General features: G+C 42.2%; 2 protein-coding genes across 2 annotated transcripts; one reads left to right on the forward strand and one right to left on the reverse strand.

Annotated features, from left to right (window-relative positions):
* Positions 1-1,502: 1,502 nt before the first annotated feature.
* LOC143684471 (HLA class II histocompatibility antigen, DP alpha 1 chain) lies at positions 1,503-5,716 on the reverse strand. The gene is made up of 4 exons (XM_077161463.1): positions 5,531-5,716; positions 2,484-2,729; positions 1,865-2,146; positions 1,503-1,657 (listed from the first exon to the last, which is right to left on the reverse strand). The coding sequence occupies exons 1-4, from the start codon at positions 5,610-5,612 to the stop codon at positions 1,503-1,505; spliced, it is 765 nt and encodes a 254-aa protein (XP_077017578.1). The 5' UTR covers positions 5,613-5,716.
* Positions 3,372-24,417, forward strand: LOC143684470 (HLA class II histocompatibility antigen, DP beta 1 chain-like). The gene is made up of 7 exons (XM_077161462.1): positions 3,372-3,408; positions 8,418-8,603; positions 20,949-21,212; positions 22,580-22,861; positions 23,391-23,501; positions 23,863-23,886; positions 24,192-24,417. The coding sequence occupies exons 1-6, from the start codon at positions 3,387-3,389 to the stop codon at positions 23,880-23,882; spliced, it is 885 nt and encodes a 294-aa protein (XP_077017577.1). The 5' UTR covers positions 3,372-3,386; the 3' UTR covers positions 23,883-23,886; positions 24,192-24,417.
* Positions 24,418-24,625: the final 208 nt, after the last annotated feature.

Below are 24,625 nucleotides of genomic sequence, written 5' to 3' on the forward strand. Positions count from 1 at the left end.
GTCACCCCCAGAGAACCTCGTTTGTTGCTCAGATGTGGCCTCTTCTTCTAAGCCAACACAGCAAGTGAACTCACTGCCCTCCCCCTCATGTGGGACATGACTCCCAGGGGTGTGAACCTCCCTGGCAACGTGGGACAGAAATCCTAGGATGAGACGGGACCTGGTATCAAGGGATTGAGAAAACCTAATTGACCAAAAGGGGGAAGAGAGAAATGAGACAAAATAAAGTGTCAGTGGCTGAGAGATTTCAGAGTCGAGAGGTTATCCTGGAGGTTATTCTTAAGCATTATATAGATAACCCCTTTTTAGTTTATGGTGTATTGGAGTGGCTGGAGGGAAGCACCTGATTTGTAGAGCTGTGTTCTAGTAGCTTTGTTTCTTACAGATGATTGTATTATGATATAGTCTTCACAACGTGACCGTGTATTGTGAAAACCTTGTATCTGATGCTCCTTTTAACTAGGGTATGGACAAATGAGTAAAAAATATGGCTAAAAAATAAACAAATAATAGGGGGAGCAAAGGTTAAAATAAGTTGGGTAGATGGAAATACTAGTGGTCAAGGAGAGGGAGGGGTGAGGGGTATGGTGTGTATGAGTTGTTTTCTTTTTTGTTTCTTTTTCTGGGGTGATGCAAATGTTCAAAGAGGTGATTGTAGTGATGAATACACAGCTATGTGATGCTATTGTGAGCCACCGATTGTACACCATGTATGGAATATTTGTATATTTGTATGTTAAGAATGTCTGTGTGTTTGTATGTTGCTTTATTATAAAAATATTTTTAATAAATAAACATTAAAAAAAAAGATGTGCTCATGACCATGGAAAAACCACTAATGGTTAGAAAATTACAAAAGTAGCTAAATAAAACGTGGCAAGTGCCATGATAAGTAAGAAACTATAGAACATCAGGGATGGGGGGAATTTGCGTGTGAGCTTAATACTCAGTGAACCCCAGAAGTTTGCAGTGGAGATGGCAAGCAAACCATTTGTCACACTGTACTCTAAGTATGTACAGAGATATATCTCTGGGTTCACAACTATACTATGGGCACCTTGAAAGTTTGGATTTAGGCTTTTCTTTCATAAACTGAAGAGGACCTATAGGGTAGAGGTTAAGCAAGCAGTTTTGCGTCTGAACACTAGCTTACACTCTACCTCCTAGCTGTGTGATCTTGGTCAAGTTGCTCAGTGTCTCTGTGCCTGCTACCTCACCTGTGTAAAATTATGACAGTAATAGTACCTACCTCACAGAGTACTTGTGGAGAACACTGAGTTAATAAACGTAAAGTACTCAGAATAGTGCCTAATACGGTCATCACTTGATAAATCATCAGTATTGATTATTTCATAATTATGCAGGTCAATGCTTTTAATCCTTTATGAGATCAGTGTACACGGATCATATTGAATTCTCCTTCACTTCCTTCTATACTACCCATCCCACACCTCCACCTCTTTTCTCTGACATCATCCTAAGATCCCCACCCACAGAATAACTCACAGGGGCCCCTGGGACCGAGGGTCACCACCGGCACGCAGAGCCCTTATGATGAGGACAGAGCCAGTGACGATGCCCGCCAGGCCCACGGCCAGGCCCAGAGCGCAGATCACGGTCTCCTTCGTCTCAGGCATCTGGATGGGCTCCTGGGCCTCTGGGGAGAGAGACGGATGAGATCAGAAGGTGCAGGAGTTAGGGGGTGTGGTCTGGGGGGGTGTGGATGTTGAAGTTTCTAGGCCGTTTGATGGCATGTTAGGTTGAGGAGTCGACTAAGACCGGGAGAGTGGAGAAAGTCGGTGCAGACAGCACCGGAGAGCAGAGGGTCCCAGGGAGGGTATGGCGAGGGAAGGGGGCTCCTTACCCCAGTGCCTGAGAAGCGGCTTGGCCAGGCCCCAGTGCTCCGCTTTGCAGTCATAGAAGTCCTCGGCTGAGGGTACGAAGGTCAGGTAGTGGAATTTGTGGAACTTGAAATCTGTCCTGGGCAGGAAGATGCTTTCGGAGACACCCTCCGTGACCGGCTGCCCATTGCGCAGCCACGTGACGTTGAGCACCGGCGGGAAGAAGCTGTCGAGGTGGCAGATGAGGGTGTTGGGCTGACCCAGCTCCACAGGCTCCTTGGGAAACACCATCACCTCCGGGGACTCTGAGAGAGGACGGGGCCTAGTGAGTCCCTGTCTGGGCTGAATCACAAAGGAAGGCTCCAATTTGGGGTTCCCATACATCTCAGGCTCAGACTTTAGGTTGTCTGTGGGTTTCTGAATCAGAACAAGAATCTCATGCTACTCACCAACCTCACTTGGCTCAACTATTCTCTTAAATAAAGATGATTTGAACCCTCAGCTGGCCTGGACTAAGTCCATGATCACTCAGGAAAAGAAGATCACTCAGCCATGGGCACCTAAGTCCCCCTCCCAACCCTATGTAGGGCAGAGAAACCTCCCATCCCTTCGCTGTTGGGCTACAGAGAAAGATAGAGATACCACTGGTGGCCCGGGTGTAGTTGGAATGCTTGATCATGATATTCAAGTTGTACTTCCATGTGGCCATGTTGGCCAGCCCGAACTGAGAGTCAAAGAAAAAGGTTTGGCCAAACTCCGGGAGACGCCAGACAGTCTCCTTCTTATCCACATCCACGTAGAACATCTCATCCTCGTCAATCTCAAGCATGAACTCTCCATAAGGTCTATGTGTCTGTGCAAATTCTTCGAAAGTTAACACATGGTCAGCTACACAAAGAAAAAAAGTTGACAAAGATGATGAAAAATGCAAGTATGAATATGTAAGTGGCAGGGGTCAGAAATGAACAATGATTTATTAATATAAACACGCTGTCATGGTCAGGTTCATGTGTCAACTTGGCCAAGTGGTGGTACCTGTTTGTCCGGTTGGGCAAGTGCTGGCCTGTCTGTTACAATGAGGACATTTCAGAGAATTAGATCATGATCATGTCAGCTGCGTGCACAGCTGATTCCATTTGTAATCAGCCAAACGGGAGTGTCTTCTGCAATGAGTGATGCTTAATCTAATCACGGGAAGCCTTTTAAGCAGGATTCAGAAGAGACAGGCTCTCTTCCTGCTCCAGCCGGCGAGCCTCTTCTGTGGAGTTCATCCAGACCCTCCATTGGATTGTCAGCTTCACAGTCTGCATTCCGATGGTCACGTGAGATGCTTTAATAAATTTTATATTTGCGAGTGTTCCCTGTTGATTCTGTTTCTCTAGAAAACCCTAACTAATACACATGCAGAAGGAAAAAGGTCAACGAAGAACATAAGGAGGAAGAAGGATTAACACCAAACGAAGATAATGCAGAATAGACAAGAGCAGATATGAAAGGAAATGAGAGAGGAACAAAATGGGAGAAGAGGATCATTGAGGTGTTAAGATGCTTTCTACGAATGATCATGGTGAGAATACCCAACTACATGATAATATTGTGAGCAATTGATTGTACACCATGTATGGAATGTTTGTGCATTAAGATTTATCAGGAAAAATAGTTTTTTAAAAATATGCTTTCTAGATCTTTGAATTCTAGGCCTCCTGGCTCTCAAGAAAGATTGATAATACTAACAGGTAGCATTCACTGAGCACATACTGTTCTAAGTACTATACACATATTTATTCAGTTAACTGTCACAGTAACCCTCTGAAGCAAACACAGGCATACTATGTAATGGATGAGGAAAAGGAAAGGGATTGAATAATTTGCTCAAGTCCACACAGCTATTGGTGGAACTAGTAGAGTTTTTCTCTCTCCATAAGATCTCAGAATTCTTTTAGGTCCAAAGATGTAAAATTATTTTTAGAGTCATGGGAGAATTTTGTTTTTCCTATTTATGGAGAAAAAAAATGGAAATATAGAAAATTGAGGGGGAGAAGGAAACATCTTTCAAGTTTTAGTGCTCTTTAATTTTCTATTTCGTTTATGAACATTAAATTGCAGGATACATAGCTTTCTGCATAATAATTTACATTTTAAGTATATGTAATTCAAAAGTTCAGTGCAATTGTTTTGGTAATGGTTACAAACTTTCTTTATATCTATGTTTTTTCATTTTTGTTTTAAAAGAATTACAAGCTATTGCTAAGTTTGAAATATCTATAGAATTTAAGTTCTTTCATTCCCCTTTTCTTTTTCTTTTGCAATTCCACAAGAGAGAGAAACCATTAAATTCTGCATTTTTCCCTTCTATATCGAGACTTCTCCCATGTTACATGCTTATTTGCTATTGGGATCCCAAAATTTAAACATATCTTTATAGATAAAACCACCATAAATATAACTTCTTAGTATTTATCAGTTCATAAGAAGTAGTAACAAATAAAAGAACAAGAGAAACTGTCATCATCAAATAAAGCAATGAAAATATGAGACTTTTTGAATTTAGAATAATAGATGGATAAGAGTGAAAAGGGACTTGAGTTTATTTTATTTAACCGTCAATTTCAAAGATTTCCCTATAGCAGCTCTAACGTACAGTAACTCATTCTGGGCCTGGACATTTACAGTAAAAGGGAGATAATTTCCTCACAAGGGTAGCTAATGCCTTCCTCATTATTAAAGGTATAGAGGATGCACTTTCAGAAAAGAGGGTAAAATAGAAAGAGACAAAAACCTCTAAGAATTCTTGAGAAAAAAAAATTGCCTACATGAATATAGTTTGTACTTCTTTTGATGCTTTATGTTTTACATCTTCACAAATTCTGGTGTCTAAAGTTCTGCCAGATCAAGAAATGATTTTCCTTCAGATATTATTTTCACTCAGACAAAAATTTTGTATATGTTTACTATATATCAAACATTTTTAGATACTAGAAATTCAAATAAAAACAAGGCATGGTTCTTGTCCTGAATCCCTCGATGGAGACAGACAAGTAAAAAGATGACTGCAGGGATACTATGGTAAGTGCGGAAACACTGGTATGCACCAGGTACGTTGGGAACACAGAGAAAGAGAAAGGATATTAAAATTAAATAAGGCATGGGTGGTGTGATAGTGGCTCAGCAGAAGAGTTCTCACCTCCCATGCCAGAAACCTAGGTTCGATTCCCGGAGCCTGCCTATTCCCCAAAATATATATATATATATACATCAAACAAAGCATTAGGGAAGGTTTCCTGGAGAACGTATTGCTTGAATTTAGACAGTCAGAAAGCAGGGTAAAAAGCCAGTCCTCATACATGGAGAAGAATGTTCAAAAGGTCCAGCATGACAGGTATTAATGTTTTTGAGTTTCAGTTTTCTCATTACTAAAATAAGGGTAATAATATCTTCCTTGAAAGTTCATGTGAGGAGAAAATGAAGAAAGATACTAAGTGGGCATCTGGTAAATAGTGGCTGCTATTATTGTTATGATTAGAGCAAGAGGGTACAAAGGAGACCCTCATCAAGGGAGTGAAGAAGAGAGAAGAGGACAGGGAGGAAAAGCTATAAGGAGATCTCTAGTTCTTAAAGCAGCAACTATTGGTGCCCTGTCCCATCCCTCACCCTCACCCTCACCCTTTCCAGTCCTCCTGGGCACTCACCCTTGATGGCCCCAGCTCCTTGGAGACTCAGCAGGAAAGCCAAAGAGAGGGCTCTCAAGATCAGAGCTTTGGTCCAGAACATTCTTTCTTCGGGGTTCACGTTGTGGGGTCTACGTGACCCCCGAGAGCACAGGAGCAGTGGTGAGGAACTACAGCTGTGTGGAGGCAGACAAAAGCTCTGAACTTGTGGGCTTGCACATTGGCCAAAATAGGTAGGGAGGAAATGGCCTGGCTAGCAAGGCTCAACCAGTCAGGGAACTAACTGAGCTGACATTGTCTGTTGCTGGGTAAAGAGGATTCTGGAAGGGCTGGGGAGGAGATGGGAGAATTTTCAGAAATGCAGCATGGTTGAGAACTCAAATTTATAGTACATTTTCAGGGTTACAGAAAGAAACTTGAAAAGATAAGTCACACTAGCATATTTTGATGGCGATTGATTAATATTATGTCCTGAGGCAGGATGAGTTTAGTCTTTCTTCCTTCATTTCCCACCCCCACCTTCAACATTCAAGTTATCTTTGATGGCTTCTTCTAAATTTTTTCCAAATAATTTTTAAAATTATTTCACTAAGTTTACAAAAATATTCTATTAGTATATAGGTGTAGATGAATTACCTAATAAAAAATTTAATTAGTCTTTCTTCTCACCTGCCTGAAATAGTCCTCTTTTTTGTTTAAATATTGATGTAAAAATTTTATCATTTCATTTAAAGTTTTAATGAACCTGAATGAAGTTGATTTTTAAGTATCTTTCTATTCTTGGTTACTTTTGTTAATGAAATTTCTAGGTGATTCTTATTTATTCATACTATTATTTGAATTTGATAAATAAGATGTCTGAAAGTAATGTTATTTTCATTTTAAATTACTTTTCATTTTATTTCATTTTCATAAAAGAATGGGCACCTTTCTTTTCATCTTGTTCTTAAGAGAGATTTCTCAAATGTTTTTCTATTACATGTAATGCTCATTTTTGTTTTATATTCTCCTTACCATATTTAAGGGATTACTTTTCTATTCTTATTTCAAATATTTTTATTTTGGAGCATTTCTTTGGTATTCATAGGTAAGATCACAGAACAATTAGTACTTAATGTAATGATAAAAGTATATCCTATCAATATATTTTTCTTATTTTGTGGTAACCTTGCATTAATAATACTAAAGTACTGTCATGGTTAGGGACAGGTGTCAACTTGGCCAAGTTATGGTACCTGTTCATCTGATTGGGCAAGTGCTGGCCTGTCTGTTGCAATGAGGACATTTCATAGGATTAGGTCATGATCACGTCAGCTACATCCACAGCTGATTCCATTTGTAATCAGCCAAAGGGGAGTGTCTTCTGCAATTAGTGATGCTAAATCCAATCATGGGAAGCCTTTTAAGGAGGACTCAGAGGAGACAGGTTCCATTCCTGCTTTGGCTGGTGAGCCTCTCCTGTGGAGTTCGTCCAGGCCATCCATTGGAGTCATCGGCTTCGCAGCCTGCCCTGTGGATTTTGGACTCTGCGTTCCTGCGGTCACGTGAGACACTTTCATAAATTTTATGTTTGCAAGTGTTCCCTGTTGATTCTGTTTCTCTAGAGAACCCTAACTAATACATCTTGGTACCAGGAGTGGTTCTTAAGGAACAGAATCTTAAAAATAGGTTTTTATGAATGGTTTTCTACTCTGACTGGGCTCAGAGACACTAAGGACTCTGATTCCCATAATCAGAATGACACTCCCAATCCATGGACTGAGTTGGCAAAGGAGATAGTCAAAATATCATCATTCGATTCTCCTAATGCTTCGCTTGTACGAAGCCAGACTCTGGGGGATAATGTTTTTGACACCTTTACAGAGTTTTGTAGAAACAAGAGTTATAGAGAGTTGGTTGGTTGTTGTTAGATACACTGTCTACATTAAAGGGTGAAAGGGATGGGCTTAAGGCTTCAAACAAGAAGCTTAAGTGCCGTCTGAAAGATGTAGAGGTTTCTATGAGTATCCTGAAGGAAAATTTTATTTCCTGTAGCCATAGACTTGAGATCTCTGAAAATCAGACTCAGAATCTTATTGTTAGAGTAGCAACTTTACAATGTAAACTGAAATCTCAGTCTTGCATGGTGTCTGCCGTTAAAGTGAGGGCATTGATTGGAAAGGAGTGGGACCCTGAAAAATGGGATGGTGACATATGGATTGATAATGATGTTGGGGGTGAGGTTGAAACCCTAGACCAGGCTGAGCCTTCTTTAGATAACCCTGTAACAGTCTGCCCTGAGGACATAGCCGCCCCACCTCCAGCCTGCCTTGAGGAATTGGCCACCCAACCTCCTCCTGAAGGGATTAGCCCTAGAGTTATTAATCCTGTTTCACCAGATGAAACTGCAAATGAAAGCCCTGAAGCAAATGGCTTGGAAGATATTTCTAATTCTTTTCATGACCCACCCCCACCACCCCTCATTTCTTCTAGACCTATAACTAGACTAAAGTCCCAACAGGCCCCTAAAGGTGAGGTACAAAGTATCACACATGAGGAGGTACGTTATACTCCAAAAGAACTGTGTGAGTTTTCCAATTTATATAGACAGAAATCAGGGGAATATGTGTGGCAATGGATTTTAAGAGTGTGGTGGCAGTTTGGGAAGACAGAATGATAATTCCCCGAGATGGGCCACCAGAATATTTGAGATCTTCTTCAGAGCAAAGAAAACACGTAATCTCCCCAAACCTCCGGCCTTATCCAATTACTTAAAATGTGTCACTGACTTCCATCTATCAATTGTCAGACCTTTCACACTAAGCTTCTGCCCAGTGAGTGATGAGTCATATGAAGCTCAGTGCTCATTGGTTCCTTTCTCATAATCTGTCCAATCCCAGGGGACACAGGAGATTATTTTGGTTTGTAGGTTCTGATTTTTTCAGAGGGGAGCCCCATTTAGAGAGTCCTTCTCTGCCTGCAACTCTCTCTGCCTCGCCATCCTCTTCCACCTCCATGATGGTCCTGCAGGTCCCTGAAGCCCCCTGGACAGCGGCTCTGGCAGTGTTACTGATGGTCCTGAACAATCCCATGGCCCAGGGCGAGACCACTCCAGGTGAGTGCAGGACAGTTTCTCCTGGAGGGCCTGCCAGGTTCAGGGAAACATTCCCAGAGCCTTTTCCTTTAAAGATCCTGACCCTGCGATGGTCCATGGGGGGTTCTGCCACAGCCCAGGGCCCTTCCTCCCCAACTAGAGAAACAGTGTTACCCCTCCTTGTCATCCAGCAGCACTCTCCTCTCTCCCGGGGTCAAAAGCAGAATGAGCAGGGAGGAGGACATGTGGCCAAGGGGCATCATGCTTGTCTGATGTGAAAAATGGGGCCCAGAGGCCTAGGATGGCTTTAGAGGGACAAGATTTCCAGAGAGGGTCCAGCAAGCTCAGCCTCCTGCCCAGAGTCTGGAGAGGACTCCTGGGGGCGCCCTTGGTTGGGGTGCCAGGGTGGATCACCCTGCCGGTTCAGCACTCAGGAGAAGGCCTTCCATTTTTCTAGGGTAGAGCAGGAGCCTGCACCCCAGACAGCGATGGAACTTGATCAAAGAATCCTTTAGGTAGCTCCAAGGAAGCCGTGGTTAAAGGAGAGACTCCTTCCTCGTGCTGCCTCCCTGTGGCCAGTTCAGTATTATGGCTCCTCGGGTGCTGTGTCCAACGCTTCTTAACTTTCCAGTCCATATTTACACCACCACCATGAGAGGAGGGCTGAAAGGAAGTCATCTAGATCTTTCACTAACGCTCATCTTTCCTTTCCTAGAGACTTCCTCCTTTAGCTCCCTTCACACTTTCCCTAGAATGTACCACCTTCATTTTGCTTCCCCAATTTTCAGGGATAATAGCTTGAACCTTCTGAGTACAGCCCCTCAAATCCTAGGCCCCTCTCCTCTTCCCCTGAGCACATTTGTTGAGCTGGGAGGGAAACCTACAGGTGTTTGTCCCAGAGGAGCGCTGGTCAGCCCGTGCCTTCAGAATCCTGGAATTTGGAAAACTGTAGGGCTGGGAAAGAAGTCTTTGGATGATACTGAGTAATGTCCAGCAAGAGGCCATGGGAGGTCATGCCAGGATCTCGTAGGAAAGCTGTTCTGTGGGATGATGGGCAATGATGGGAGTCATCCAGGCAACCCCAGATGTGGGGTGAAAAGAGGGCAGAGAGGTCTGTGTGATGTGGGGAGGGGAAGAGGGAAGGAAAGGGTGGGTTGAGATTTGTAGGAAGAATGAGATGAGAATGCGTCGGCATGTGAAAGGCAAGAGGGTAGGTAACCAGGGAGCCCTGCACAGAACAAATGCTCAGTAAAAACTACTGGAGGAGGAGCTGGAATCGGGAATGTAGAGTGAGTTAGTGTAGAGTGTAGAGCGGGTTACAATTCCCTGCACACTCTTTCACTTCACCCAGATTCCCCGCTTCAAACGGGGTGGAAGAGGAAAGGAGGGGAGGGCAGGCTTTGGTTTGAAGGGTTCTGGGGGCAGGGGAAGCCCACCCCCAGTTGAGGTGACTCCTAGAGAGCATGAGGGGAGGCAGCAAATGGGGCTGGGAGAAGCCAAACTGAGGGAGACAACATCCTTTGACCTGACAGCCTTCAAAAATGGGGCTCCCTACTCCCCACACACCTTGTCCCAAGGTTTTATGACTGAGTCCCTCCCCACCATACATGCCATCCCAGGGTTTTAAGGCCACACTCCCCAGTCCTCCCTGTGGGAGCCCTGTGCAGAAGCTGAATGTAGATTTGAATCTTAATCTTACTCTTTCATCATCTTTATTCCCAAGTAAAATGACTGAGAAAAAGAGAGGTGGGAAGATATAAAGAGTCAACAAAAGCCTTCAACCATTCAGATCTTGTCCAAATAGCAACTTCACTTGAAATTTTTCAGTAGTCCATGGGCTGAACTGGTTCCTCCTTCCTACGTGTATCTTTAGAATTTTCTACATTATTGAAACATCGTCCATTGGAAAGGGAAAGGGAACTAACATATATTGAGCAGTGCAAGAAACAATGCTACATGTTTTACACATGTTAATTTCTTTAATTCCCACAGCAGTTCTTCAGGGTAAACAGTATTATTATTATTTTACATTTCAAGAATCAGAGTCTTACATTATTGCCCAAAATCACTTAGCTAATAAGAGTTGAGCTGGGATTGGAACCATATCTGTAACATGTTCTTTTTCTCACACCATATGGTCTCCATTTATTTTACTTATTATTTTTTTTAATATATCCAGTTTCTGGATGAGAGATGATTTCACTTAGATCAGAATTTTTCAAACTATGTTCTAGGGAACTCAGAGTTGCTGCAAGATTTCCACAAACAGCATAAAGTTTCTCTCACACACACAAAATGAAAGTTTTTAAATCCCCAAAGAACTTGCATTTGAAAACCAAAAAAAAGCGAATGTTGCAAAAAAAAAAAAAAAGAAAAACAGTTTCAAAATTGCTTTTCTATACTGACAGAAATGTTCCCTGATTGATAAGTGGTGGGGGTGGGTGGGTGGAGGCGAGGCAGGGACATGGATGTATCTGTTATAACTACAGGAAGCACATTCAGAGCTGGGTGGTTAGGTGGAGACTGGTAGGTGTTTGGCAGAAGCAGAAAGACTGCTATTGTCAAGAGGGCTTTCGGTTTGGGCAGCCAGTGTGAGGCAGTAGAAGAGGAGGGAGGTCAGCGTATCTGAGCCAAGAACTGGGATCTTGCCTTAGCACTGCAAAGATTCCTCTGTGGCCCTGAGCGCAGCCCCACCCCTTCTCCTCTGTCCTCTCCCACAGGTCGTACAGCTTCTGGTGAGCACTGAGGCAGGGCTGAACTCACCAGATGAACCAAAGTTATTCTGGCCAACACTCCAATGACAGAGGTAGCAGCCAGATCACCCCCACATCTGTCCACTTCCTGCTCCTAGAAACTCCAGACTTACTTTCTTTCTATCCTTAGGAAGGGTCCCCATAAATTAGGGCAAGCACTAGCAGCAGAGCTTCATCTGAGGCTTTGGACCAATCATGATTTGATGTAACCATTCCTACTTCCTCTTATTTAGAGCTTCCCTGACAAGGAGAAAAACAGGTGAGCAAACGATATAAAAAGACATTTGCAGCCCCACCACTCTGCTACATTAAAGGTGGCATTGGATGATTCATAAATTGAATCTGCATTTAAATTTGTGATATTCTTCTTTAATGAAATAATGGAGCTTGCTATTTAAAACACATATTTCTTTAAAAACATTTTTCTATATATACTAAAAAATTTTTTATGTACATTGTTACTATATATATAAATAAATTTTAAATTACATTGTAACAAGTAGTTATAGAACAGGTTTCAGAGTTTGGTATGAGGTACAGTTCCATAATTTTAAGTTTTTCCTGCTAGTGCTCCAAAACACTGGAGACTAAAAGAAATATCAATATTATGATTTAGCAATCATAGTCATTTGTTAAACCTATCTTCTGTATTTTGTCTCATTTCTCTCTTCCCCCTTTTGGTCGAGAAGGTTTTCTCAATCCCTTGATGCTGAGTCTCAGCTCATTCTAGGGGTTTTCTCAATCCCTTGATGCTGAGTCTCAGCTCATTCCAGGATTTCTGTCCCACGTTGCCAGGAAGGTCCACACCCCTGGGAGTCATGTCCCACGTAGCCAGGGGGAGGGCGGTGAGTTTGCTTGTTGTGTTGGCTGGAGAGAGAGGCCACATCTGAGCAACAAAAGAGGTTCTCTTGGGGGTGACTCTTAGGCCTAATTTTAAGTAGGCTTGACCTATCCTTTGTGGAGTTAAGTTTCATATGAACAAACCCCAAGATTGGGGGCTCAGCCTATTGCTCTGGTTGTCCCCACTGCTTGTAAGAATATCAAGAATTCAACCTGGGGAAGTTGAATTTCCCGCTTTCTCATCATTCCCCGAAGGGGACTTTGCAAATACTTTCTTATTCACTGTTCAAATCACTCTAGGATTGATCAGGGCATCACTCTGGACAAACCAACAAAATCTTATGCCCTACTCAAGGTTCCATGTACATATGGTGTTCAATTAAGCTGTCCACATAAGTTATATTAGGAAATGCACTAGTCAAAATATAAATTTTGTACCAAATAAATATTTTTTGCTTTAGTCTCACACATAAGGTAAAATTTAAAAATATTAATTATCATCTATTTTCAGCACCCTGCAGTAACGACATTCCTTTGTTCTTCCTCATGCAAAAACATTTTTAAAATTTGTACATTTAGTCACTATCATTATACACTCTAGGAATTCCTAGATTATACCATCTAAGTCTTTATCATCTATCTTTCCTTCTGATTTCATTTGTGTCCCCAGGCTTCCTCCCTCTATCATTCTCACATTCAGTGTTTTAACATAATTGTATTACAGTTAGGGACTATTGTGTTGTCCATTTCTGAGTTTTTACATTTAGTCCTGTTGCACAATATGTATCTCTTTGGCTCCACTTACCCAATATCTTACCCTATTTCTGTCTCCTGATGGTCTCTGTTACCAATGACATTCTCCAAGTTTATTCCCTAATGTCAGTTCATATCAGTGAGACCATACAGTATTTGTCCTTTTGTTTCTGGCTAATCTCACTCAGCATAATGCCCTTAAGGTCCATCCATGGTGTTACATACTTCATAACTTTATTCTGTCTTACAGCTGCATAATATTCCATCATATATATATACCAAAGTTTGTTTAGCCACTCATCTGATGATGGACCTTTGGGCTGTTTCCATCTCTTCACAATTCTAAATAATGCCGCTATAAACATTGGTGTGCAAATGTCCGTATGTGTCCTTGCCCTCATGTCCTCTGAATAGATACCTAGCAATGGAACTGCTGGGTCATATAGCAATTCTATATTTAGCTTTTTGATGAACCGCCAAACTGCCTTCCACAGCGGTTGTACCATTTGACATTCCCACCAACAGTGGATAACTGTGCCTCTTTCTCCACATCCTCTCCAGCACTTGTCATTTTCTGTTTTGTTGATAATGGCCATTCTGGTGGGTGTGAGATGATAGCTCATTGTGGTTTTGATTTGCATTTCCCTAATAGCCAGGGAAGTTGAGCATCTCTTCATGTGCCTTTTGGCCATTTGTATTTCCTCTTCTGAGAAGTGTCTGTTCAAGTCTTTTGTCCATTTTGTAATTAGGTTGGCTGTCTTTTTGTTGTTGAGTTGAACAATCTCTTTATATATTCTGGATACTAGACTTTTATCTGATATATCATTTCCAAATATTGTTTCCCATTGTGCAGGCTATCTTTTTACTTTATTGACAAAGTTCTTTGATGCACAAAAGTATTTAATTATGAGGAGTTCCCATTTATTTCTTTCTTTCTTCAATACTCTTGCTTTGGGTGTAAGGTCTAGGAGACCACCTCCTAGATGTATAAGATGTATAAGATATTTCCTTATATTTTCTTCTAACAGTATTATGGTCTTAGATCTAATGTTTAGGTCTTTGATCCATTTTGAGTTAATTTTTGTACTGGGTGTGAGATATGGGTCCTCTTTCATTCTTTTGCATATGGATATCCAGTTCTCTAGGCACCATTTATTGAAGAGACTGTTCTGTCCCAGGTGAGTTGGCTTGACTGCCTTATCAAAGATCAATTGTTCATAGACGAGAGGGTCTATATCTGAACACTCTATTCTATTCCATTGGTCAGTATATCTATCTTTATGCCAGTACCATGCTGTTTTGACCACTGTAGCTTCATAATACACCTTAAAGTCAGGTAGCATGAGACCCCCAACTTCATTTTTTTTCCCCTCAGGATACTTTTAGCTATTCAGGGCACCCTGCCCTTCCAGATAAATTGGTTATTGGTTTTTCTATTTCTGAAGAGTAAATTTTTGGGATTTTAATTGGTTTTGCATTGAATGTGTAAATCAATTTAGGTAGAATTGACATCTTAACTATATTTAGTCTTCCAATCCATGAACACGGTATGCCCTTCCATCTATTTAGGTCTTCTGTGATTTCTTTTAACAATTTCTTGTAGTTTTCTTTGAATAGATCTTTTGTATCTTTAGTTAAATTTATTCCTAAATATTTTATTCTTTTGGTTGCAATTGTAAATGGAATTCGTTTCTTGATTTCCCCCTCAGATTGTTCCTTACTAGTGTATAGAAACACTACAGATTTTTGAGTGTTGATCTTGTAACCTGCCACATAGCTGTACTCATTTATTAGCTCTAGTAGTTTTGCTATTGAGAGTTTTACTTCTGCCTTTCCAATTTTGATGCCCTGTATTTGTTTTTCTTGTCTAACTGCTCTGGCTAGAACTTCCAACACAATGCTGAATAACAGTGGTGATAGTGGACATCCTTGTCTTGTTTCTGATCTCAGGGGGAAAGCTTTCAGTTTTTCCCCATTGAGGATGATGTTAGCTGTGGTTTTTCATATATTCCCTTTATCATTTTGAAGAAGTTCCTTTCTATTCCTATTCTTTGAAGTGTTTTCAACAGGAGAGGATGTTGAATTTTGTCAAATGCCTATCCTGCATCAATTGAGATGATCATGTGATTTTTCTGCTTTGATTTGTTGATATGGTATATCATATTAATTGATTTTCTTATGTTGAACCATCCTTGCATATCTGGGAGGAATCCTACTTGGTCATGATGCATAATTCTTTTAATGTGTTGCTGGATTCGATTTGCTAGAATTTTGTTGAGGATTTTTGCATCTATATTCATTAGAGAGACTTGTCTGTAGTTTTCTCTTCTTGTAATATCTTTGTCTGGCTTTGGTATGAGGGTGATGTTGGCTTCATACAATTAGTTAGCTTTCTCTCCTCTTCAATTTTTTTGAAGAGTTTGAGCAGGATTGGTACTAATTCTTTCTGGAATGTTTGGTAGAATTCACATGTGAAGCCACCTGGTTCTGGACTTTTCTTTGGGGGGCACTTCATAAAACCGATTCAATTTCTTTACTTGTGATTGGTTTATTGAGGTCGTCTATTTCTTCTTGAGTCAAAGTTGGTTGTTCATGCTTTTCTAGAAAGTTGTCCATTTCATCTATATTGTCTAGTTTATTAGAATAAGGTTGTTCATAGTATCCTGTCATTACTTCCTTTATTTCTGTGGGGTCAGTGGTTATGTCTCCTCTTCCATTTCTGATTTATTTATTTGCATCCTCTCTTTTCTTCTTTTTGTCAATCTTGCTAAGGGTCCATCAACCTTATTGATTTTCTCATAGAACCAGCTTCTGGTTTTCTTGATTTTCTCAATTATTTTCATGTACTCAATTTCATTTATTTCTGCTCTAATCTTCATTATTTCTTTCCTTCTGCTTGCTTTGGTGTTAGTTTGCTGTTCTTTCTCTACTTCTTCCAAGTGGACAGTTAATTCCTCAATTTTTGCCCTTTCTTCTTTTTTGATATAAGCATTTAGGGCAATAAATTTCCCTCTTAGCACTGCCTTTGCTGCATCCCATAAGTTTTGATAAGTTGTGTTTTCATTTTCATTTGCCTTGAGATATTTACTGATTTCTCTTGTAATTTCTTCCTTGACACACTGTGTTGTTTAAGGGTGTGTTGTTCAGCCTCCAGATATTTATGAATTTTCTGGCACTCTGCCTATTATTGATTTCCAACTTAATTCTTTTATGATCTGAGGAAGTGTTTTAGCATAATTTCATTTTTTTTTAAATTTATTGAGACTTGCTTTGTGACCCAGCATATGGTCTATCCTTGAGAATGATCTATGAGCACTTGAGAAATAGGTGTATCCTGCTGTTGTGGGGTGTAATGTTCTATAAATGTCTGTAAAGTCTAGCTCATTTATTGTATTATTCAAATTCTCTTTCTTTATTGATCCTCTGTCTAGACATTCTGTACATTGATGAGAGTGGGGAATTGACTCTCCAACTATTATGGTAGATGTGTCTATTTCTCTCTTCAGTGTTTGCCTCATGTATTTTGGAGCATTCTGGCTAGGTGCATAAATATCTATGATTCTTATGTCTTCTTGTTGAATTGTTCCTTTTATTAATACATAATGTCCTTCTTTGTTTCTTTTAACTGTTTTACATTTGAAGTCTAATTTGTTGGATATTAGTATAGCTACTCCTTCTCTTTTCTGATTGTTATTTGCATGAAACATCTTTTCCCAACCTTTCACTTTCAACCTATGTTTACCCTTGGGTCTAAGATGTGTTTCCTGTAGACAGCATATAGATGTGTCCTGTTTTGTAATCCATTCTGCCAGTCTATGTCTTTTGATTGGGGAATTTAATCCATTAACATTTAGAGTTATTACCCTACAGGTAATAATTTCTTCTACCCTTTTGCCTTTTGGATTTTATATGTCATATCTAATTTTCCTTCTTTTTACCTTTACTGATAGTCTTCCTTTCTACACATTTCTCCACACCTCTCTCTCCTGTCTTTTTGTATCTGCCACCAGTGCTCCCTTTAGTATTTCTTGCAGAGCTGGTCTCTTGGTCACAAATTCTCTCCATGATTTTTTGTCTGAAATGTTTTAATTTTTCCCTCATTTTTGAAGGACAATTTTTCTGGATATAGAATTCTTGGTTGGCAGTTTTTCTCTTTTAGTAATTTAAACATATCGTCCCACTATCTTCTTGCCTCCATGGTTTGTGCTGAGAAATCTATGCATAGTTTTATTGGGCTTCCCTTTTATGTGATGTATTGCTTTTCTCTTGCTGCTTTCAAGATTCTCTCTTTCTCTTTGACCTCTGACGTTCTGATGAGTAAGTGTCTTGGAGTATATCTATTTGGATCTATTCTCTTTGGGGTATGCTGCACCTCTTGGATCTGTAATTTTAAGTCTTTCAAAAGAGTTGGGAATTTTTCAGTGATAATTTCCTCCATTAGTTTTTCTCCTCCTTTCCCTTCTCTTCTCCTTCTGGGACACCCACAACACATATATTTGTGTGCTTCATATTGTTATCCAATTCCCTGAATCCCTGCTCATATTTTTCCATTTTTTCCCTATATTTTCTTTTGCTTTTTGGATTTTGGATGTTCCATCCTCTAGTTCACTAATCCTATGTTCTGCCTCTCGAAATCTAACATTGTAGACTTTCATTGTTTTTTTCATCTCTTCTATTGTGCCTTTCATTCCCATAAGTTCTGTGAGTTGTTTTTTCAGACTTTTGATTTCTTCTTTTTGTTCATTCCTTGCCTTCTTTATATCCTCCCTCAATTCACTGATTTGATTTTTTGATGAGGTTTTCCATATCTGTTTGTACATTCTGAATTGTTTCAACTCCTCTATCTCACTTGAATTGTTGGCTTGTTCCTTTGACTGAACCATATCTTCAATTTTCTTAATGTGTTTTGTTATTTTTTGCTGGCATCTAGGCATTTAATTACCTTATTTAGTTTATTCTGAAGATTGTTTTCACTTCTTTTACCTAGGGTGAATTTGTTATCTGTCTGTTCTTTAACATTCAGTTCAGCTTTTTCTGGACCAGTAGCTTAGCGGTTTTTTTTTATATATGCATATATAGTTTATATATGTATATATTTATACGTACATATTAGCTTTTATCTCAAGCTCTACTCAAACCCATATCATTTAAATTACTATAGTACTATATTTACATTTAGTCTAGAAATACGGATATTTACGTTTTTCTTATATAACTCTTATTTTCACATTTATCTAAGCCAGGCTTGTCCCTTTGTTCTTCCAAATGAATCTTAGAGAAGCTTATCAAATTTCATGAATGAACATGTAGAGATTTTTAATGAGACTTGCATTCACTTAGTAGTTTAATTTGAGGAGCATTGGTATCTTCATGATGTTTAGTGTTTAAATCACAACAATGATAACTCTAATAACATGTCTTATTTTGTCAATAGTAGATTTCTCTGTAGTGATGACATATTTCCTCATATTTGTTCATAAGTTTTTTTTAATAGAGGAGAATTTTTCAGTTCTTGTTTTCTTGTTTCTTGCCCTGCCTGTATGGTACCTTTTTCCCACCACCCTTAGGAGGGTCAACTTAGGTATTATAGACCCCAGCCAGATTTTCCCAGACCAAACTGGCCTCCTGTCAGGAGGAAAGAGTGACCTGCATCAGTTTTCCCTGAGGGTGAGACCCAGCAGGTTGAAAGACATTCCTGTGAAGTCTCTGGACTCTGTTTTTCTTATCCTGCCCAGTATGTGGCGCTTGTCTGCCTGCAGGTCCCACCAGTGTAAGATGATGTGGTCCCTTTAACTTTGGCAGACTCTCCCTACAATTTTTTTCATATCTGTTTCACCCTCTGTGCATTAACTTCTTACATTAACTACTGTTACTCTTCTTCATATTCCAGCATCTAATGCACTGCTCAGTAAATACTTGTGTTTCAGTGCAATGAATGAACAAAGAAATAAAATGAACTATCTGCCCGGAACATAAGAGGGAACTCTTAAAAAGCTTATTAAGGTGGGGGAGATGCAAAGATGGTGGCTTAGTGTGGGCGTGGTGGAGACAGAGGAGAGGTTGTTGGCTGGTTTTAATGGCTTCAAATTACCAAGTCCTGGGGTCTGAATTCCTTGAGGGAGGGATTCCACCTGAGTTGGGCCTCACCCCTCCCCTGGGGAAGGCACAGGCTCCAGACAAGCCCTCAAACAAGCTTGTTTCTGCCTATGCCTGCACAGTTGCAGCCTGAGAAGTCCTGCTGCTGTATCCAAAGGCAGTCAAGCCTTTGTAGAAACACAGCCACAAAAACCTCTGTTTCTTTTTTTTCTTTTTCCATCAGCCCTGTCCCCTTGGCACCGGTGCAAAAATCAGCAACCTCTGCTTTGACCAGGTCCACCTGAGCTGGGGCCTATTTTTAGTAGTCAGAATTTGTTAATTAATGCCACAATTGGCGTTTGGTTGGGCTCAGCCCCTGCTGCTGTTACAGTCTCTTTCCTTTCCCCTCTGGGAAGCAGCCTGTGGGGGAGGGGCACCAGCCACAGCGGCTTGGGGAACTCATGGTTCTGGGGGGCCTCACAGTCAGTCCAGCTGGTCCAGACCGGTGGACTCCGTGTGTCCAGTTACTGACAAGGCTCCAGGAGTTGTTCTGTACTGTTCCTGGTTATTTAGTAGCTGTTCTGGAGGACGAACTAAATCCCACACATGGTTAAGCCGCCATCTTGGCACCTTCCCCACCTTAATAAACTTTTTAAGAGTTCCCTCTTATGTTCCAGGCAGATAGTTCATTTTATTTCTTTGTTCATTCATTGCACTGATACACAAATATTTACTGAACCATGCATTACATACTGGAATATGAAGAAGAATAAGAGTAGTTAATGTAAGAAGTTAATGCTCAGAACACAATAGATATGAAAAAAAATTACACCACCTTAGTTTCACCAACATGTCCCATAACAGACCAGGCCCACAGATACTGGGGCAGAAGCAAACACAAATGTGCCTGATCATGGTTATTTCTTGTGCATATTTCCACCTGCCAGCAGGTTTTCCCAGTTGTTTAGGCACATCTGGGAAAATCTGCTGCATTTCTTCATATTATAAATTACATCATCAGTAACTCTGGAACAATGGCATTCACTCCAAGGTCCTGGATATTGTGATTATTATTATAGATGAAGGCACAGTCCACACATTGTAAGACAAAGTCTCCCTCCCGCCACATTTGAAAAGTGAAAAGATATGTGAACATTGAGAGTAAGAAGTCTTTCTTACATCAAGCTTTAAGAAATTTATTTCTAGATTTCCAGGACACACACAACCAGAACAAAATTGAGGTAATTCAAGATAACAGAGACACACAAAAAAGAGCGTCTAACTGTGAAACACAGCAAGAAACAACATAGGGCGTCCTGGAAGAGGCGGCATTTGAGCCCAGATCGTCTCCAGATAGCGGCATCAGGAAGGGGGTTCAGATAGTGCAGCACTGCTCTCCTGTCCCCAGCTGCTCCTGCTGCCGGCCTCCCCCCACCTCTGTCCCTGGGGAGATGCTGTGCCCCTGTGACCCCAGATGAAAATCATCTCCCTCCCACGCTCTTCTCTCCCTGGACTCCTCTAGCTGCCCACAGAGCTGATTAGTTCCTCCTCATTATGCCCCACACTCTCTAAAGAGCCTTGAATCACCCGGTTATTGAATGACTTATGTATACCTTCCCCTGGGGAGGGCCTTTCTATCACTTAATGCTGGAAGGGACTTCAGAAATAATCACGTTGAATCTTCTCATTTTATGGATGAGAAAAAGCGAGGCCTAGAAAAGCTCCGTAACCCCCAACTCGCTGTTAGAATCTCGCAATCCCAGCCCCGAGGTGGGGAAGTTCGGGGAGGACACTCGGTAGCTTGCCCCTCCAGGGGAATGTATACGTCTCTCCGCGAAGGTCTGAGAGACCGCGAGGGGCTGGGCCCGTAGCCCGATTGGGGGCGCCGCGGGGCGGGCGCGGGGGTCCATGGCCGTGGGCTCAGCGCACCCCACCCCCGCCGCAGAGCATTACCTGTACCAGAGACGAAACGACTGCTTCGACCATAACGGGACATACAGCTTCGTGGAGAGATATGCCTACAACCGGGAGGAGTTCGTGCGCTTCGACAGCCACGTGAGGGAGTTCGTGGCCGTGACGCCGCTGGGGCAGACGACCGCCGAGTACTGGAACAGTCAGAAGGACTTTCTGGAGCAGAAGCGGGCGGAGGTGGACACGGTGTGCAGACACAACTGCAAGGTGTTAGAGAGAGTCACGCTGAAGCGCCGAGGTGAGCCGCGCGGCCCGGGCAGGGGTCTCGGGCTGCCCTGGAGACAGGAAGGGGGCCTCTGTCAGGGAGGGAACCAGCCCAGGGGTGAGGGGCAGTGACTGGGCCGAAGTGCGGTGAGCCGAGACCCGGGAAAGGATAGATTGTCCGGAGGCCGCAGGCCCCTCTGCGCCAGGCAGTCCCGGGGGTCAGGAAAGAGGCCTTGGGCTCCGTTTGAGGCCGCTGGGTTTGGGATGCTCGAGGGACACCCAGGTGGGCACCCATAGTAAGGGGCTCAGAGCTGGGAGAAGGACCTGGGCTAGATGAGGTTGTCTAAGGAGATGGGATTCCCGGAGAAGAGAGAAGAGGACGCAGGAACGTGGACACGGGCGATGGCAGTTTGGACAAGTTGAGGTACAACGTGTAGTTCAAGTCTGTGCTCTTCCCTGGCCCAGCCCACCTCAGGGTGCTCCAGTACTCCAAGGAGAAGGTAGGAGGGGAAGAATTAAGTGACTAAGGAGCTAGAGGCTGTGATGTGGTAAATTACCTAGAATGGGCTCCTCCCTAGGAGCACGTGGATCTCTTCTGCCCTCCGGAGGGGAGAGGGCACTGGTGGCAGAGGCTCAAAAAACGTGCTGGGTGCTGGGGAGTCACGGGAAGTAGGCAGCAGTGTGGAAACTGAAGTGGGAGCAGCAGAGAAGACGGCCAGGAGAGGAGGGGACATCACCCAGGTGGTTCCGACAACCCGATCATTTGTGAGATTTCTCAAAGGACCTAAGACATAGTTGCAGAGGAACTTGAAATTCCCACATATCAAGCATGTGGGGGCTCTGAAGATTGGATTTGGAGATATTATTATAAATATAAAAATTTTAGTTTTTTTGAAGGGGAGGCCAGAAGATGCACAGGTTATTTGAAGAATAAACCCTGTCCAACTTACTTCATTTCCTTTTTACTTTTCTTGAAATAGTTATTAAATTAATAGAGAAAAGAATACATTGTCTTAGTATATCTTAGTTTAAAGAAGTTATTCAAGCTAATTTGGCATCCTTTTCCTTAAGATAGAGCGTTGAAGAGATAGACAGTTGGTTAAATATTCTTTGCCCAAAACTATTAGTTAATGATTTATAATATGAATTACAGTTTATAATATAGATTATAATATAAATTTCTGCTAAATGTGCTACAGAATGCTGCCTTTATCTCTCTCCCATTCTTCTCGATCTTTATTATGTAACTGAAGATGTATTTGTCTTTTTTTGGTACTACCCTCATCCACTAGCCTAATTATGTTATTTATATTTTAAACATCCAGAAATCCATTCCAGACTCCAAGCGTCTAAGAAATAATCACCCCAAATGCCGTTACCTGTTTTCTTTCCCGCTCCTAGTCCAGCCGAAAGTGCACGTCTCCCCCTCTAAGAAGGGGCCCCTGCAGCACCGCAACACACTTGTCTGCCACGTGACAGATTTCTATCCAGGCAGCATAGAAATCCAGTGGTTCCGCAATGGACAGGAGGAAACCACTGGGGTTGTGGCCACCAACCTGATCCTTAATGGAGACTGGACCTTCCAGATCCTGGTGATGCTGGAGATGACCCCCCAGCAGGGAGACGTCTACACCTGCCAAGTGCAGCACCCCAGCCTGGACAGGCCTGTCACCGTGGAGTGGAGTGAGTTACCCCCCACGACCCTGTTAGACCCCACATTCTGAGAGGAAAGGACACTGACTCCGGGCACCTTCACTCTGACTTCTGGGTCTATAAGCTTGGGTCATACCTACCCCATCTTCCTCCTATACAGACCCCTGACAACAGAGACTTATCTATTCCTACCTGGCCTAGAGGACCCTTAGGACTCACAGTTTTTTGCCCTTGTCAGAAAATCTAGGGCCCGGAGGGAACTAAGACACCTTCCTGAATGGCCCTCAGACATGGAAATAGTTCTCTTCCTTCAGTATTTTGACCTATCTGCAGTTATTGTGAGAGGCAGTAACCAGAACCAGTAACCGTCTCTCTGATACATCACTACCCAAAGCTCCAGAACTTGGGGAGTCCTTTCCAAATGCACCCCTTATTCAAAGTGTATCCCTCCCACTCTCCTCCCTCTAGCATTCTACATCAGGCTCCTTCAGGGTCCCAGCCAGGACCTGAGGGGCTGTGGCAGGTGGGGTGAGACTGACCCTGGGGTCTTTTTTTTCAGAGGCACAGTCTGATTCTGCCCAAAACAAGATGCTGACTGGAGTCGGGGGTTTTGTGCTGGGGCTCATCACCCTTGGAGTGGGCATCTTCATGCATAAGAGGAGCAAGAAAGGTGAGAAATGGAGGTGGGGGCAGCTGAGACTTGCCTTTCCCCCATGATAAGGGTCTCAGCTGGAAGAGTAACCGTAGAGAGATCTGGAGAACAAATAAATCAGATGGTTGAACAGCTAGGCTGGCCAGTACAGGACAAGGAATCCCCAGGCTGGGATCTTATGCCACTTGGAACATAAGCTGTCCAATAGCTCAGGTTAACACAGGGGGTTCTGGTACTGATGGGTCCGTCTACAACCAGCCCCTACCTTAATTCTCAATGACAGCATCAGGACAATGGCCAAATGGGATGGGAATATTTATCTGAGCCTCTAAGGTGTTTTTAATGACTGAATATATCTCCTCCCCTCTTTTTGTTTTAGTTCAACGAGGATCTCTATAAACAGGTAATATTCCTGCCTCATTTTCCTTGGTGGGGGGGGGGGGTAGCAGACAGATGTCTCTCTTTTCATGGCACTATAACTCTGAGACAACTACTAGGAAGAAAATCTTTGGATCTAAACTTCTCTTTCAACCTCAGCCTTTGAGTGAGTGTAGGGAAGGAGCAATTCTTGGCTCCATTTATGAAGGAAGTCTAGAAAAACTTCTTTTCATCAGGGCCAAGACAGTCTCTCACCATATATTTACTCTCCTGGGACTTAGAGGAAGAAATGCCAACAAACTGGCATAACATTTTCCTTTTCCCCCACAGATTCCTGATCTGACCTGAAAGACTGTATGTGCCTTGGAACAAGTATTTCTCTGTTGCTTTAGTGCCAGAAGGCTTGAGTCAGACCCTCAACTTTGCTAGAAGCTGCCCAGTAACTACTCTGAAACCATTTTCTGTAGTTCTGTTCTTTGATTTAGTGCACAGCTTCTCTTATGGAGCAGCTAACCAAGTTCCCTTCTCCTTAGCTCCATAAATAATCAAAATCCAACATGATTGTCTGCTTCTTTTGAGAATATGTACCAAGGCATCTCATCCATTTGTGGGGGGTCGGGGGGTGCCTGGTCCGGAAATCAAACCAAGGTCATCTGTGTGGCAAGCGAGCACTGTACCACTGAACCACCCGTGCACGCCTGCCATTGCTTTTTGCTTGAGGGTTTTGGTAAACAGTAGGAGTTCATGAAGAAGCTCATTGTTGT

This window comes from Tamandua tetradactyla, chromosome 5 (assembly GCF_023851605.1).
Source record: "Tamandua tetradactyla isolate mTamTet1 chromosome 5, mTamTet1.pri, whole genome shotgun sequence".
In the NCBI taxonomy this organism is placed as follows: domain Eukaryota; kingdom Metazoa; phylum Chordata; class Mammalia; order Pilosa; family Myrmecophagidae; genus Tamandua; species Tamandua tetradactyla.

Excerpts from the sequence above, each read along its gene's own strand:
- LOC143684470 (XM_077161462.1), top strand. The coding sequence starts at position 3,387 with ATGCTTTCTACGAATGATCATG. Across the intron at positions 3,409-8,417 it reads GCTTTCTACGAATGATCATG|GTTCTGATTTTTTCAGAGGG; the intron begins GTGAGAATACCC and ends TTTGGTTTGTAG. Across the intron at positions 8,604-20,948 it reads CCAGGGCGAGACCACTCCAG|AGCATTACCTGTACCAGAGA; the intron begins GTGAGTGCAGGA and ends CCCCCGCCGCAG.
- LOC143684471 (XM_077161463.1), bottom strand. The coding sequence starts at position 5,612 with ATGTTCTGGACCAAAGCTCTGATCTTGAGAGCCCTCTCTTTGGCTTTC. Across the intron at positions 2,730-5,530 it reads AGGAGCTGGGGCCATCAAGG|CTGACCATGTGTTAACTTTC; the intron begins GTGAGTGCCCAG and ends TTCTTTGTGTAG. Across the intron at positions 1,658-1,864 it reads GCCGCTTCTCAGGCACTGGG|AGGCCCAGGAGCCCATCCAG; the intron begins GTAAGGAGCCCC and ends CTCTCTCCCCAG.